Source organism: Diprion similis, chromosome 12, assembly GCF_021155765.1.
Source record: "Diprion similis isolate iyDipSimi1 chromosome 12, iyDipSimi1.1, whole genome shotgun sequence".
NCBI classification, from domain to species: domain Eukaryota; kingdom Metazoa; phylum Arthropoda; class Insecta; order Hymenoptera; family Diprionidae; genus Diprion; species Diprion similis.
The window spans coordinates 15,116,501-15,133,203 of NC_060116.1; the positions used below are offsets into that span (position 1 = coordinate 15,116,501).

The 16,703-nt window shown below is 45.9% G+C and overlaps 1 protein-coding gene across 3 annotated transcripts in view; it reads right to left on the reverse strand.

The window, feature by feature from the left end:
* Positions 1-1,273: 1,273 nt before the first annotated feature.
* Positions 1,274-16,703, reverse strand: part of LOC124413331 (fibroblast growth factor 17) — a 99,056-nt gene continuing 83,626 nt past the window's right edge. For 2 of the 3 annotated variants that reach the window (XM_046893851.1, XM_046893848.1), the window contains exons 2-5: positions 10,966-11,011; positions 9,041-9,173; positions 2,120-2,226; positions 1,274-1,927 (exon numbers count right to left, since the gene is read on the reverse strand). In XM_046893851.1, coding sequence (XP_046749807.1) covers positions 1,556-1,927; positions 2,120-2,226; positions 9,041-9,173; positions 10,966-11,011 — 658 coding nt within the window. In that variant the 3' untranslated portion in view covers positions 1,274-1,555. Of the gene's footprint in view, positions 1,928-2,119; positions 2,227-9,040; positions 9,174-10,965; positions 11,012-13,383; positions 13,437-16,703 lie in introns of those variants that run through there. The other variant, XM_046893849.1, reaches the window with a different exon arrangement.

Consider the following 16,703-nt stretch of genomic DNA (forward strand, 5'->3'; position numbering starts at 1 on the left):
AGGTTTCGTCGCGCTACGTTGTTACATCGACGGGCTGACTGCAGAATTGCGAATGAAATGAAGCAAAGAGACACGCTACTTTAGATTGGATGGAAATAGTCGTGATTGGATGAAAAGTAGAGTTAGAGGGGGGTGAGGGGGAGGGGGGGGATTCATTCCTCGAGTCGCCACCGCGTCACAATATTACATAACGTACCTATAACCTAGTAATACAGTCTGCAGCAGCATCCTAACAATTAAATTCATTATCATTATAATAATATAATAATATAATATATGTAATAATAATATTTTACACGCACTTTTGCATCTGACACAACGTAACAACAAACACGGCATTCACCATCGTCATACAAATATTCTCGTTTCGTATTTATTCCTAAGTCTAATCTTTTTCGTTTTCTCAATTTCATTTATACTCTCCTTCTTGTCTCGTTTTTCGATTTTGTTATAATCCAGTTCATTTTTTTTTTCTTCTTTTTTTTTTTTTTTGCTTTTTTTTTCTTCTTTCTTTTCTTCGTCGTTATTAATATACTCATTTTCCTGTCACTGACGATTGTATCAGCGACGTCGTATCAAAGCTCGATATATGGTCGAAAACCAAGAATAAACAAAACAAATAAAAAATGAAAATAAAAAAAAAACAACAAAGAAAAAAACGAAAAAGAAAAAAATAATTGGCATAAGTTAAATATATATCCTCCAGGGTTTCGGTCTTACTAAAGACTTCCTCTCGATCCTGAGTAACAATTCTCATCTTACAATCGGCAGGATTTGAGGTAAAAACTGAATTTCAATTCCGTGCGACGGGAGACCAATCGTAACGATTCTTACCGTCATACGCCATAATCATAATCCTGATCATCGTACGGTAATCGAAACCGCGTTAGTATAATAATCATTCGTATTATTATGGCGTAAATTTTTTTTTTTTCTCTGCTCCTTCTCGCTTCAACAATCAATTATTACAATAATAATTTTATTTCCAATTTTCTTTTTGAAGCGCGTTTAGTACATTTTACGCACGCTGGCACGCGGTTTAAGACGACGATATATGTATATATATTATTATATCTATAGAACGCGAATGTAGCACAATGCAGCTCGCAACGGTACAGCTATACAGGATTTAGAAAACGATTTATATAAAACAAAAAGAAAATGACTCGAAAATAAGAACGACACGTTGAAACGTGAAAAAATAATCAACCAAACAAAAAAAAAAAAAAAATCAAAGAAAAAGAAAAGAAATGACAATATATATATATATCTATATGTATGTATATATAAATATATCAGTCAGTCGTCTGATCTGTAGAGCGCGCACGCGCTGAACACAGCTACTACAACTTTTTTACTTACTTGGCAGCGACACGACATTATAGCACGACGCGGCATTTTTTAAGGGGGCACACGAGGGGGGGTAGGGTGAGAGGAGGGGCGGGAGAATTTTTGCCCCCCCCACGCGTACGACGTAAAGTGTCTCTATGGCTCGAAAACCTCCGTTGAAATAAAAGTAAAAACGGCAGGAGTCGGGCGACAGTCTTCGGGTAGCTCAGTACTTCTTGGCCTCGCGAATTCTGCCCGCGAGTCGTCTCCGAAGTATCGGCTGCTCGTGCATTTTGCCACGATTGTGCCGATGATGGTGGTGGCCCGACTGGTACTTTTTTGGCGTCTTGTGCATCACCGGTTTCCTCAACTCGCCGCCAAAATTACCGCCGACCATTATGTTGTGCTGATTGATGTTGAAGAGCGGGTTGTACTTTATGAAATTTAAACACTGGTCCCGTCCCTGGGCGTCCTTCAGCGGCATTCCCCGCTTGTTGAAGCCCAGGTAGTGAGTCTTGTCCACCGCGCTTCTGTACCTCAGGTACGAACCGTTGTCCTCCTCGTAGAACTGGCACATCGGTCCTTTTCGTTTTCTTGGCTGAAAGAAAAGAGGACCCGGTATCGATCATTCTCACCTTAAATATCGAAGGAGTGAAGGACTTGGGCGTGAAGAAGCGTTTCGGAAGAAGAATTCACGATCTCTCTTCCACGTTTCCTCGTGCCCGGTCCTCTTGATGGGCTCCTTTCATTCCCTCGCTCTTTTTACTATATTCACGTAGCGAATACTCACCAAGCCTACTAGCTTCCATCGTTTGTTGAAACATATATATCGCTCGCTTTCCTCTGCAAAGATGTACAGCTTCCCGCTGAAGTCGTCGGACTTTGTCGTTAGCTTTTCTGTAATCAGAAATAAAACGGAAGTATAAGAATTACGCAGGTACCAGAGTTTCAAGGGATTTCGAACGGCCCGTACGCTTCCTCGAAGGTACGAACCGAGGGTGAGAAATTGAGAGATCCGATCAATGATGAAAACGAACGAAATACCGGAGAAGAAACGACTGCAACGAGCTGCAGGAAGCGGTATTGAAGGTATTTCGTAACGCGGCGACAAACGATGCACCGGAGGTCGACCGGGGTCCAACGGCATCCGCTAAGTGGCGAGGCACACAGAGTTCGTCTGTGTCTCCATGGTTTCTCTTGGTTCATCTTCATTCTCCTTCATTAGCACATCAAGCGAGCTGCAGACTCTTTCTCGGCCGTTTCTCGCCGGTCCGGCATCACCGACGTAGGTAAAACACTCCTCCCGCCATAAAGTTCTGGGAGGAGGTAAGCCTTCTTGGAATAACGGAGGAGCCACGGCTGCCTCCTGAAGGGGTCGGTAAAAGGTGCGCTTACATCGAAAACCATGGCAACCAGCAGCCTGGGACGAAGGAGGCAGAGCTTCTCCGAGGAGCGAGATATTAGAAGGTACCGGTAAACGGTCGCAGTCGTCACCGTGTACACGAGTTCACATCCTTCCAGGTTTGGTGGAACGTCGAAGCTCTTCGCCCACACAAATCGTCAACTGAACCGTTGATTGGATTGCGACAGATCCTCACGAGTGCCCGCCTCTAGCTATAAACGGCCAGATGGGGTGATGACCGTTCCTGACGATGGTCGATGATAGTAAAACTAAACGCCGTTGAGCGATACTCGGCTGCAGGTGACTCGCCTCTCGCTCCGAATGAGGCGGGACTGCAGGGACCACCTCTTCTTTCTCCCAACCGAATGACGAATCGTCACATCGCTGAGTTTCGACGTCGTCGTTGCGAGCAGCCGAGGTATGAGCGAAGAAAGAGAGAGAGAAAGAAGAGAGAGACCCTCGATCGCGATTCGAGATTTAATTAATTAATGAACGCGTGGCGATTAATTGGTGCGGTCCTCGGCGCGGCTTCGGATTAAGACCTCCCGTTGCGGGGTTTACGACGCGGTTCGGGGACATTCCTGATTTCGGTCCCAGAAGAGCAGGCTCACTCGCTCCCTCTGAGCCCGAGGACCACTTCACTTTAACGAGCCACCCGGAACGGGAGAGCGGCCACCCTCGGTCTCCTCGGTTCTGACTCCGGTTATTTTTCCCGTGTCTGCAGACCTACTCGCCGAAGGGAATCGCGTTTGCATGTACAGTTACACCGAATATGAGCACACGTGCATGTTGTGCTCAAACTAATGAGACAAGAGTTCCATTCGCAGAATGCAGGTTCGACTATGAGAGAGCTCCGACTTTATCTGTGCCAGTGAATTGGTAGTGTTTCAATTCTGAACAATAATTCTACTTCTTTGGAACAGGGTACTCTTGTCACTTTTGTCGAGTATCGGAGCGAGTATCCCGAGTCGATTTGGACGGGTCATCGTCCCCAGCCTAAGGCTAGGATAGGTATCTGATTAACTCGGATCAGTTGTGTTTCCATAAGTCGGTGATAAATAAATTTAGATAGGAAGTTATCTCTGGTACACGTCGACAGTCCCCTTTTCTGCCTCCCCGAACCACTATCGCGTCATTTTTCTCACCAACTTGGTTTCCCATATCCGTCGGTCGGCGAGGCAATGCACCATGTCTATATTTTACACGAAAAATCGAGTTGATCTCGTATGGCGCACTCGGCCTCCTTGATCCCCGTTGAACGCGCGTGGCAAAATAAACTACGAAGAGACAATAGCCGGGATAAGGATGAGGTGACGAAGGTGGATCAGGGGGGCGATGAAGAGATGCGAGATCTGTGATCGGGGAAAAAAGCAATTGCCATCTCCTAATTGGGATTAAGCGGCCATTAAGATGCCGCGGAGGTGACGAGCGGCGACTGAAGCGTCCGCAAGGACTCGCCGTTCCTCCTCGAGGGGCGGAGATCCCATCAAAGGACAGACCGAGAGGTGGGAATTCCTTGCCTATGCCACCTACCAGGTATTCAAATGGTCCAGATAAGGACGCCGATTTGAATATCGAAGCCATTGTTCAGATCCATTGAGATTACAAACCTCGACATCCATGTCCTCTACTACGCAGGGCAGACAGGTACCCCATCCGTCAACCGATCGTAATTAACTTGGCAGACCCCGACGCTTGACCCCGGTAGACGAGACCTAAACTCTGCCCCGGAAGACCTCGACGCCAAGTTATATCAATTCAGCTAATTACCTTAATATCAGAGAATGCCGCGACTATAGCTGCTAGATTTTAACCTCTATACATATATTCATGCGTAAAAGGAGGCTCGAACGTCTCGTGGCAGGCCGGGCTCGATGATTTATTCCACGTAGTGTCATTCGTTGCTAAACGACGGAGATCAACTCTCCCGGTATTCCTGACCTGCTAAGACCCCAACGGTTCCTAATGACTGACAACCTGACGAGGCAGAACAAAGAGGAATTAGGTATACCCGGAATTCATTTTCAAACCCGATAGAGCTTCGCAAGTTCAGAAAAAAACATTTCAACATATTCCGATTTTGAAGACCTCGCCGAGAATTCAATACTAGGCAGAACTGCCAATGTTTTGCATATAAATGTAATTCGAGAATTCCCACGTGCTCGTCATCTAAATGAAAAAGGAGCTGTAAGAAAGATAGGTCTAATAAAACGAACCAGGGACAAACCAGACGTTGACACGTATTAGGTGAAGAAAGTCAGTCGCTGTGAATCATCTGCGTTTATATATAAATGTAAATATAAATTTTTCCGTCACAATCGTGCAGAATAAAACGAACGACACATAAGTTACGTAATCAACGACGGTACATTCTACTACACGTTGTAGACTTTGAAAAAAAAAAGAACAACTGTACTGTAATGTGTATATTACGTGATAAATAAAACGAAGTCAAGAATTCTGAGGATACATTTAACTCTCTATTTCGCGCATGAGTGAAAAATTGACAACCGCAAAATGCGTCATAGTAGACCAACAGCTCGCCGTGTACGGAGAATATACGAGTTGTGATTCGAGATACTAGAAGCATGGTCGCATTCCACGATTATTATTCACTGTGTCAGTGCTGTGCGAGTGCAGACGGACTCTGGTTGCTCCCCGTTCTCCATTCCCCGATCGAGAGGTGCCGATGGTCCCCGAGACCGCGTCAAACGTATCTGTACCAGGGTATAACAGTGAAGTAGTAGTTGGTCGACGTCGTCGGCCGATAACGCGCAGTAATCGCGCATGTATAGGTGCACAAACACCCGACAAGTGCGTAACGTACATGCACAACGTTAGTTATACGATTCCTCGCTCTGTCTAGGAAGTTGCCAGACACGCGACGCCGTCCTCCGGCCTGCATTCAAGCCCAACTTTTGCCTCGGTACATGCATGCATCCTCCTTGCCTCTGCACCAACAGAACACCACCGCCTATACAGTACCGTGTAGGTATGTGAAATTCATTCGGGAGAGTCGACAAAATATTGGGTCTACTATCAGTATACTAGTTACGGGACGACGATAAGAGATTCCGATCACTTCCCGATTGGGTATCAAATCAATTTCCGGAGAAAAACATGCTCCGGTTTCGATAAGCCACGTTTTCATGCAGTACCTTTTCAAGTCAACGTTATTCTACGCAAATAGTATTGTTCAATATTCGGATCCTGGGTGGTTTTGAATTCAATACAAGTCAATCAACGTGAAAAATGTTTTCCGCAAACCTTGGGTTCGGAGCTATATGTTCACTTAGCATCCAACAGATGACTTGAGTCCATTTCATTAGTTCTTGGAGGTTTTACTAAGTCCTGATACTTTTTCCTGATCGATGCGTAAGACCTTCGTGCAGTGTTAGCAGTAACTGGTAGCGGATCTACTTCCGTCTTCAACGACGACGGTGTTACTATGCTAATCAGAAGAAACGCGTCGAGTGTCGGTTTTTTCATGACCGGTAGAGTGTTATCTACCTGCTCGAAAATGCATGTTCCGTGATATATTAGAGGGTGCGTACGCATATGGGCAGCCTGTCGACTAGTTACAGTAATGCACACTGGTTGACTGCAGGCGGCGGAGGAGTTAGGCGTTTGGAGTTTGAGCCGCGTCTATAGCGAGGTGAACGCGGTGTGTGATAATTAACTGTGACCTCCCGAGGTAGATGGTCATCTGCCACGGAGTAATGGCACCACTAATTGGTTGTAGGGCGACGATGCTCGCGTCTTCATTATGCCCCTGGAGTCGGTGGCCTGCTCCATTACCCGCCGAGCACTTGAGCGCCTCATTCGTCTGTCCTGCACCTCAACCCACGACTGTCCCCCACATTATTAAGAGAAGGAAGCGAAGCCGGCCATGATCGGGGGTGAGGAATGGTCTTGGAGAAGAGAATCAGCCGCAGCTGTTATTGACGCGGGAGAAAAGCGCTACTGCTTTGGTGGCGAAGGGCTGTTGACCAGTCTGATGAATGCGCATCGCTGAAGATCATCCGGAGGGCTCATAGATCAGGGGATCCAGATAAATGAGGAGCAGTGAGGCGTTCGGGTCCGGATCCGTTTTATTACACCGTACAATTTCAGAGGCGTTACCAAATATTTAGAAACTCTCACCTCAGGACGATGATGATGATAATGATGATTATGATGATGATGATGATGATGATCAGGAGAGAAAGAGGAGGAAGTTGGCATTTTATGGTATACCACTTGGAATTTAATTATTCTCGTTACAGGCTGTGATTATCCCGTCATGCTGTAAACTAGGCTTCACCTGTCCCCGCCACGTCACGACGATGGGATGATCTCGAGAAAGAGATACGGACGTATAACTTTTCAACCTACGTACATACCTACATACGGGCACGGGCTCCAGCTTTTTTCCTTATTCTCGCCAGCTTCTCATTCTTCTTCACTTCATCCCGGCGCTACTCAACATCAGTCTCTCTGTTCCTTCGACCATGAACTAACCGACTACCAATAGACTGAACAGAACGCCGAGGCCAATCATGCATTTAGGTGTTAATCATAGGGTCAGGTTAGCGCGGGTTACAACAAGAGCAACATCTCTCGCTTACGTATATTATACCTTTCATATAACGCCGACGCTCTTTGAACCGAGGGTTCTCAACTAACATCGACTCATCACTCGCTTCCAATTTATCGAAGAAAAAGTGTCTGGCCTCAGGATTGACAAGCGGATAAGCGGAAGAAAAAAAATAGGAGTCAACAACGGATTCCCGTAATTCTTGTCAAAATTTTTCATTTTTTTTTTTTTTTTTTGATCATTGCATTTTTCCTCGAATAATTCCTCGAGCTGTGAAGTGATCGCGTGTCGGCACTTCACGCGACTGAAGACGAGTTTTCTTGTTGATGGTGTAGCGGTATATCGATATTGGATACATGGTCGCTGGTACTTACTTTGTAGCCAACTTGAACCGAGGCACTGATATACGAGGGCCATTCGTCTCTCTCTCTCTCTCTCTCTCTCTCTCTCTTAGTCATATCCAATAGCCTACCGCGCCTGAGTCTCCGCACCCGTTATTATCGACAGTAATCGGGTCTAAAAGGCGCGCAGCGGTGCCGGTCTTGATTAAAATTGGCTTTTAATTCATTTGACGGCCTCTAATCTTCCGCGGCACTATTCGGCACTCTTCTTTTCTCTTACCCAGACCCCATCTGCCCGCCTTGACTCTTCGTCGCGGCAAGGTAAAAGGAGAGGGAAAGAGGAACAGTGCACGTTATGCATAAATAATAAATTCCATTGCGCGTCGTGGTGTAATCATTTTCAACGCGTACACACGAGGTGCTGTACTTGTAAAACTATCAACGAGTTTCCGGGCACAAGGGGACCACTGCAAAAAAAACCCGCGAAGGGTCCGCACCCTAATTTAACACAGCATGGCGTAGAATTTTCCTCCCACTAATTGGTGCCACTGGTATAATCGAAAATATGCAAGGACACGACCAAGAGGATCAGGATTTTGACTAATGAAACTTCCAGCCTTCCGAGGTTGGTGATGCTACATCCTTTCTTCGTTGCATGATCGATTCTATAGTGCTTCACTATTTTCAGTTCTATCCGCAAATTGGGAGTCTGACTTCCAACATGAAGAAAGAGCCAGACTGGGTAGCAGCCCTGGAGAGCTAAGATCACTTCATACAGTGAACATATCACATGCACCAACGGTATGTGTGTAATCTCCATTGATTTACACCAGCTGAGAATAATATATCTACCACATACCGTGGCATTGAAACAGCTATGGTAGTCTGCTGAAATACTTTGCGTCTGGCTTTTAACGGATGAGAGCTAGGAGGAGGCGGTATGAAAGTGTCGGCTGTATAAATTGTGGTCTGAATAAGGCGGTCTGGAGTTATCAGTAATATTGGGATAAACGTAGTAGCGTAGTGCAGTCTGGTCGAAAACAATTTCCATGTATTGACATCGTAACTCACGACTAACGCGAACGCACCTCGACATCAAGCAAGAATCTCACGAATGAGATAACGCCCGGTTATTAGTTCATAAATTTTGGAATACCAATGATCTCGAAGTAAGGCCTGGTAGCGGACTCACCAGATAACCGTAAACGAGGGTAGAGATACCAAATCCCGTCTAGGACCCCATAAATCAGGCACTTGGTGAGGCCCGACCTATAAACGGGCTTCTTTATATCGTCGTGGACCACTTCGTCAAGTTCATTTCATTCGTCGGGTCTCTCGAACTGCATGTTTGTCACAATGTGAATTTCCAAAATGATCGATATATATACTTACGGTAAGCTGAATTTTTTTCGGTTCGTCCTACTGCCATCACGGAGCGGTCTTGGACAGTGACATTTCCGCTGCTGCAGGTCGAGTAGAGACTCACGGAGCGCACCATCGCCGGCACCGCTCCGCACATCACCACCTGGTAAACACAAAAAGCCCATAATTAGTCATTCAAAGGTGGATCCTCAACCCCAGAGCCGATTCAGGTGAAGGGGGCGTCAGGACTTGTCAAGAGTTTCACCTGAATACATTTGTAGAAGACTCAGTGAGACTTTTGACAAACATGCAGTGTAATGAATACTTTGTGGTTTCGAAATATACAAACTGCCTTGGTTCAAAAAGTCTTATGGAATTCCTAGCGTTCTTCACATTTTACTTCATCGCTTCTTGAATCTCTTTTCTTTTTTTTCTTTGTTTTTTTTTTTTTTTTTTTTTTTGTGACGAGTCCAACAATTCTGCAGCTCCTTGACGAATTTGCGGTTTCGAATAAAAGCGCATGTCTTGCACTAGTTCAAGATCTCGCAGAAAGTGGTGAGTTTCTCAAACCATTTTGAACGATTATCTATCCTGTTCATCTAACCTTTCGGACCTCGCGATATGCAGATCATGCAAATTGCACTCCAGAGCCGAATAAAGGGCCTCGGAATTTTTTCGGTAGGGTCAGAGGTCGGTCGTATAAGCTTAGTGCAGAAGGTATCACAAGCGACCCATTTTTTACTGTCCACAGCATGTAGGTATATGAGAAAAATCATATCAAGGGAAAAATCTCTGAGGAATCAGTTTGAGCTCGGCGCAAGCACATCAGCAGTAGCAGTAGTACAGATCTGCGGAATCAGCACCGAGGCTGATGCGAAAATTATGCTAACGAGAAACGAGGAACCAACCGCTCCTTATATACTAAACTTTATAATCCCGGACGGTTAAGAGGTTAATATTTTGCTACCGAGAACTGCAGCTTGCTCTTTCCTTCTCTCTTTTTCTCACGTATACAATATACACATGATTACTTGTCGACTTCACGAGGACGATGATCATTCCCAGCACATTCAATTGCTTTACTCTTATATACAAAATCGCCGTTCTCTGTACAAGTTTAATTATATTCACGTTTCACTCGTGATTCTATATATAGTGTATATCTATATTACAAATTTCAAGGAGGTCTTGTTATTACGTGTATGTATGATGACGCGCGTTTTACGACCCGGAACTAATTAAGTTGTAAGAAAAATCAACGATCTAGGGAAATGAATTTATAGAAAGTACTCATTTCGATTACAAATACCGACGGTTTCGAAAGTAAAAGAAAAAACTGCTTCTTCATTGGGCGAACCGATATAGTGACTACCCCTGAGCTGGTTAAATAGATGCATAGAGACAGCGTGTAGATGGTGCGTTTGATCGTTTAAACTTCAGGAAATACACTATGTCAGGTATTCGTAAAATACGAGATAAGAAGTTAACGGCTCTGGTTTTAATAGCGAAGGAGAAGAAGGTAAAGAGGAAGAAGGGGAGTCAGCAGTCGGGGACGCAATGTCTCCACAAGCAGCGAGCACTCGTTATCACGCTTTACTATCTGACCCTGTCACCCTAGTTCATAGCTATTCTTATAGGTACTAGAAAACCGTCCAGAACGCAGTGATCGTCGTTATTGGGTCTAAGAAATTTAAAAATAATTTCGAGTAAAACCTTCTATTCTTGCGATAATTGTATCTCCGAATCAAGTAGAAAAGGCCCCGAAACTCAGATACCGTCCAGATCGCCGTTATCGTCGTTAATGGATTAAAAAGTAGAAAGATGCGAGTTGAAAGAGAACCGATCGAAAAAAGATGAGGACCAGATTTCGAAAAGGAGCTGCAAAGTGAGGTGTGAAAGATTTTTTCCCTTTCCGGAAGTAGATGTGAAAGTGAGTAAACAGAATCGTGACTTACCATCAGGAGGCACAAAATCTTCGCTAAGACGGCAAGCTGTGGTAACCTGAAACAGTCCGTAAAAGAGACTAAATTAATTTATTGGTTCCGTGTAATGCAAGAGAATGGTGTATAGAAAAAGTACACGAGACTACGATAGATGAGATCGAGTGGGATGAAATATTCAAGAATTCACGAGAACGAATTCGTACGCTGAAACACATCGACTCCTTCCGAATAATGAGACTCTGGTGTTCTTCTATTACCAAAATGAAAATTTGGTCGATTTGCAAACTGTCCGATGACATCGTATGCATACCTATTTATATACATACGTATGTATACCTACCTATAAAAGGAATTATTTTATTCCTGTAGGTAAATTCTTAAACGAGTTATTGGATAAACTTGTGACGCGTGACTCGGCATGAATTTAACATGAGGTATACATATATGCTAAGTGTTTTGGGGGGACACGGTGTTAAATGTCCACCTATAATGTCACCAGACCTCGAGAAGGAGTCAAGATGGGTATACGGTCGACGTTGTATCCCATATCTTGGATCCTGATAGTTTCAACGCAATGACTTTTCCTATTTCGTATTTTAGTTTTCGATAAAAATAAATTGTGAAAACACAAATTACGCTTCGTGAGGAGATTACAGAATTTCATTTGCCCGAGTTCCAAGGAATCAACCTCGAACAAGTGACCGATTTTCGGTGTACCAATGACCATCGTTTGTTCGGGATTTTTCCTCTATCACAAAAGTATCGTGGGTAGTAGGTGTATCTATGGACAATTCCGAGCTTGACGGCCGCCGACGAAACGGTGATCGTGGGTCGCGGTAGCCGGGGATATTATTAAAATTCCAATGTTCCTCGGCAGATAGGATCGCACCAAGCCTAGAGCCTAGATACCGTATTCCATTCTCCAAGCAGCAGCAGCAGCAGCAGCAGCAGCAGCGGTAATGAGCTAGTTATAATTTGTCCCCGGCGTAATTACGTCGTAGATTTAGTTTCATGAGGGGCGCTCGCTTCTTTCCCGCGCTTACATCATCTTCTTCTCCTTCTTCAAGCAGCTCCTCGAGGTTCCACGATGTGTTCAACTAAATGGGCTGGTACCCCCAGCGTCCTCAACCTTCGCCTCATCCTCGCCTCGCCTCGCCTCAAAATTTCCTCTCCAGCCTCTAATTTGTGCCGCGGGAGCTGCTGTGAGTTTTTCTCGTTAACCGACCACTCCCGACATCCGATACTCCTCTATTATCCCCCCGGACTTTTGTTGTCTTCTGCGGGTTGCTCGAATGCTCCAACCTCCTCGAGTGCGGTAACCCCGCAGCTGGAGTGCCGATCTACACGGGGTATCACTACCGTAGGATGTTATGAAATACAGCTAGCCTGCACCACGGGGAGGTACAACGCTGTCGATAACGCCTGGGGGACCAACGTCTTTGGGTCCCTTAGATCACGTGGGCCTTCGTCCGTCTTCGGGAGAGATTTTCTTGAAAACTCGATGAATGATAACGCGATAAGTACCAGGTTAGGGAGTGCACTGGTACAAGCACCGCGAACTCTTTGCTCTAACCCAGTTACAGGCGAACCTGCATCCTGCGGTCAGTCCGCAGCCGCTGCCGTGACGCAACACGAATCCATCTCACGTTACAGAATCCTGTACGACCGCAGCCAACGCTTTCAGTCACACTCATTAACCATTGGGCTTAACCCGACTTGGCTCTCCTCGACTGTATTTCGTTTCATTTGAATCTGATGCAACCCGCGGCCACGCGACCCAACAGTCATGAAATCCACTTCAGGTTTGAGGGTGCGCAGTGCATTCGCGATAAAAAGAGGAACATTCCAACGTCGTGGAATTCTTTCTCGTGTAAAATAGTTTGTCTTGTATAACTACCCAAGTAATCATAAACCGTTCGAGAAATAGTTTGACGCGTATATTAAACGCGGCAAGCTTGCGCAATATGGGGAGCGAGAAGCGTAAGCGGGAGTTTCAGTTCTCATGTTACAAGAATTTAATTGCGTCGGTCAGCTGAGGCAGGGTTGAACGTGCGGAGCTCGACCAGCGTTCGCCGTGTGGTGCGCAAGCGTTTTTTGAACCTTGTTGCAGCGCTCGGCAGTTAATCAGTCTAATTTGCGAGTGCAGTGTTCAAGCCGGCTGCCCATGCCCGAGGGCATACACTATATGCTACACCTCAAGAAATTTTCTCACACTCTAATGATGAGGAGTGGGGAAAACTTTTATCGTTAATCAAACGAAGAAGTTTCTACAACAAACTACAGCACGTGTCACACTAAATTGTCACGTTCCGGAGATGCGCAGTCGAGCTGAGGTCAGATATATTCGCTGCACATGGAACGGGGGTGAAATTGATGAAAATTGAGCAGATTGAATTGAAAAGCATTTAGGGGAAAACGTTTCCGACTCACCTTCCACGAGCAAACAACATTTCTTAACTATCCGCGTCCCAGCAGACTGTTTGAACCATATTTGGAGCGGCTGAGGATACACCCGCCAATTTGAGCTGTCACCAATAAGCCACTGCGTCGGAACAAAAACAAAGCACAACCAATCGTGGAGATTTTTACTCGCGAATCAAAATCATCGTTCTTCTTAATTCGCACAAAGCCGTAGCACCGGGACAAGACTCAGTTCACAACTTGGCACAATATAAAATAGTGTCGGCGAGGCAGAAAAGATTAGATAACGAGTCGCGCGGTGTGAGGTTGGCGGTTGGCAGTAAGTAAGGCGAAAAAAGTTGACCGAACATTGAAGCGATCAGGAGCGCGGAACTGTAGTAGGATGTTTCCTTAGCTGTAGGAAGTCACGAATGGAAATGGACAATTGTGAATAGTGAATATCCTCTGATCCTACGATTTCGGATGCATGGGTGGGGGAAAATTCGCTCCCCGTTCCTGCGACGGTGGACCTCTGCGAGAAAAGCCAGTGCTGACCACGAGGATGGGCCGGAATTCTGGCACGAGGTCGTAACGTCTCCATTCAGGGAATTGAAAACCGCAAAATTTACTACCATTGTACGAAGGCGACACGAGCCAAAATCGATTCTCAGCCGCGTGCTGCCCGCTCGCTCCGTCTCTCATTCTCTCTCTTTTTCTCTCCGCAGAGAGCGGGCCGAATCACCTGGAACACCACAAAGCCCGTCGGAATAACCATCGCCATCACCATCACCATCACCATCGCCGGCGTCGCCGCCAACCCCCAAATGTTTCCCAAACAGGCAGAACAAATTGCGACAAATCACCCATGCTCAATAGACTCCCCCCCCCCTCGCTCCTCCTTCTCTACATCAGTGGATCCCCTCACAGGACGAGGAGAAGAAAGACCTAGAAACGACCTGAATACACGGACATAGTGTGACGAGGAAGGAAATAGAGAAAAGGAGACAGGGGTGACTCCGGCATAGAACCAACGGCGTGTAATTGCTCCGATTTCGCATCGACCCACTAAGCTGCCTAAACGCTTGCTAACGACCGTCTCGAATCGGGTCCGTCTCAATCGTCTATTTTCACGGATGTCATGCGCCAAATTATTGCGATTCACACACGGCCCGCTGCGTCGTTGATTTCGCCCTTCTTCCTCTCCTTACGACAGTGCATCTTATACCCAAACCGTTTGGCTGGATCTTGTTTGGCTAAAAGTTGAATGAAAGTCTGTTAAATGGTTTTGGATCCGACTGTCAAAGTTGTGGTGATTTGAAATATTGTTTGATGATAATCATTGGTGCTTACGAAAACCGATCACAGAATCGAAAACCGTTGTTACTCGACGAATCGCTCCGATGATCCCTGTTGTAGAAACAGCCTTTTCTGATGTGGTATAATGAGGAAACGTTCAAGTCCAATAGCTTTCGGATGATTTTCAACCCCGCACATATTGAGTCGTGTATCACGGGTAGGCAATGAGAAAAGGTGCATGTGCATAAAAATGGTAACATCAATCATGGTCGGGGGGTAACGGACGATAAGAGGTGAGCTCGGTTGGGTATGCGGAGTACGTTTGCTGGTGTGACTCTCCGCTACTCGGTCGTCGACTTATCGGTGGAGTCAGGGGGGATCGAAAGTGCGAGCAGCGTTCCAGGCGTCGGATCACAAGCGTAGCTCGTTGTAAGGAACGCACGTAGTAGCTACATTGTATGCACACATATGCTACGTCGGTGGTTGCGGATACGTGCAACCTAGTACTTGGGAAAACTGGTAAATCGGCGTCACGTTTTTTGTCGAGGAAGAACAAGAAGCCCCGACGCCCAGCCGGCCGTCGCGGCGGAATTGCAGCCGATGTAAAAACGGGTGCAACGTAACTATGAGAGAATGGAAACACTGGAGGAAGGATCGAATGAAGATCGATGACACACTGGTTCGCCTGAATGACTCGTACTTCAAACACTTCAACCTTAATTGCTCTACTCGACACTCACAATCAGCACGCGGGACTGGATTATCGAAATGAACTCTTAGTTCCATTCGCGTGTCATTAAGCAACGGTAGCTTAAAGCGGAACGACTTAACCACTCGTCTGAAAAACGGTGTCACACTTCATTCCACTCATTGACAAGTGGACTAGAACAGTGGTCGGAATTTGATTTTGATTAACACCACTTCCTTTCTCTATTATTGTACCCTCTTCTTCCTCATCCTTGAGGAGTTTTAGTGAATCGTTTTCTGTAGCTCTATGAAGAGTGAGCTCACGATCAGACGATGCAGCCCCCAGGATGCTGCGAGAGATGCCGTATGAGACACGTGACGGTGGGTGGGCCAGAGCTATGGGTATTTAAATACCCATAGAGGCCATTAGAGATTAGGTTCGAACAACAAATAGCGGGACGGATGAGCCGAAGCGAAGATCGGCCGCATGAGAGTGGGTGAAACAAAACGTCCCCTCTCGGTTATTCTCCCGGTGTTTGAGTATACGTGAAAGAGCAAGAAAGAGGGATGAATCGGAATGAAAGAGCGTATATATTTCCCTGCTCTCTTGCTCTTTTTTTCTTTTCTTTCGGTTCACTCGATCTCACCGGTTAGGGAATAATGCAGACGCTAACGAAGGTGGTACGTGATCCTGCGGCCAAACAATGGAAGATGCATTATCTCCCCAAGGTGTGCATCTCGATGCTTCTTATTTTCTCCTTTACTGCTTTCCCACCACTTTTTTGTTTACGCCTGTAAATCAGGGGGCCGCTTAAACAGGCTTAAATTTTCCTCGGAGTAATTTCTCGAAACTGCCACAGTCAAACAACCCGGAGTCTTTTCATACAAACAAATCCATAGACTGTGCAGCACGGCACTTCGAACGGGAAGCAAACCAAGACAAATTGCCGCTACATCACCCCGTGCAGATGTCACTCCGCGACAGGATCGTTTAACCATGCAACGTCTACGGGGTCTTTTGTCCGAAGCCATGGACGAGGTGCGCGTTATATGTAATTATGCGGGGGACCGACATCGACTCTGACGTCACGGCGGTGCGTGAGAAAGCGAGAAAATAAGAGAGAGAACCTCGGGGCGAGCGAGACGAAGTCGATGCGATTGGCGCCACGCGGACACCATTTACTGATAATCTCGTAGACGACGACTTTACTTCGCTTCACTTTTCCATTCTCTTCTCTTTCCTTCGTTCCTCTACCGATCCTCTTCTTCGTATATTACCGACCTGACTTAGTTACGAGTTCCAAGATGATGTCAACGATTCGATTGACGCGAGACAGCACGATATACTTCTACCACAACAGAGTGTC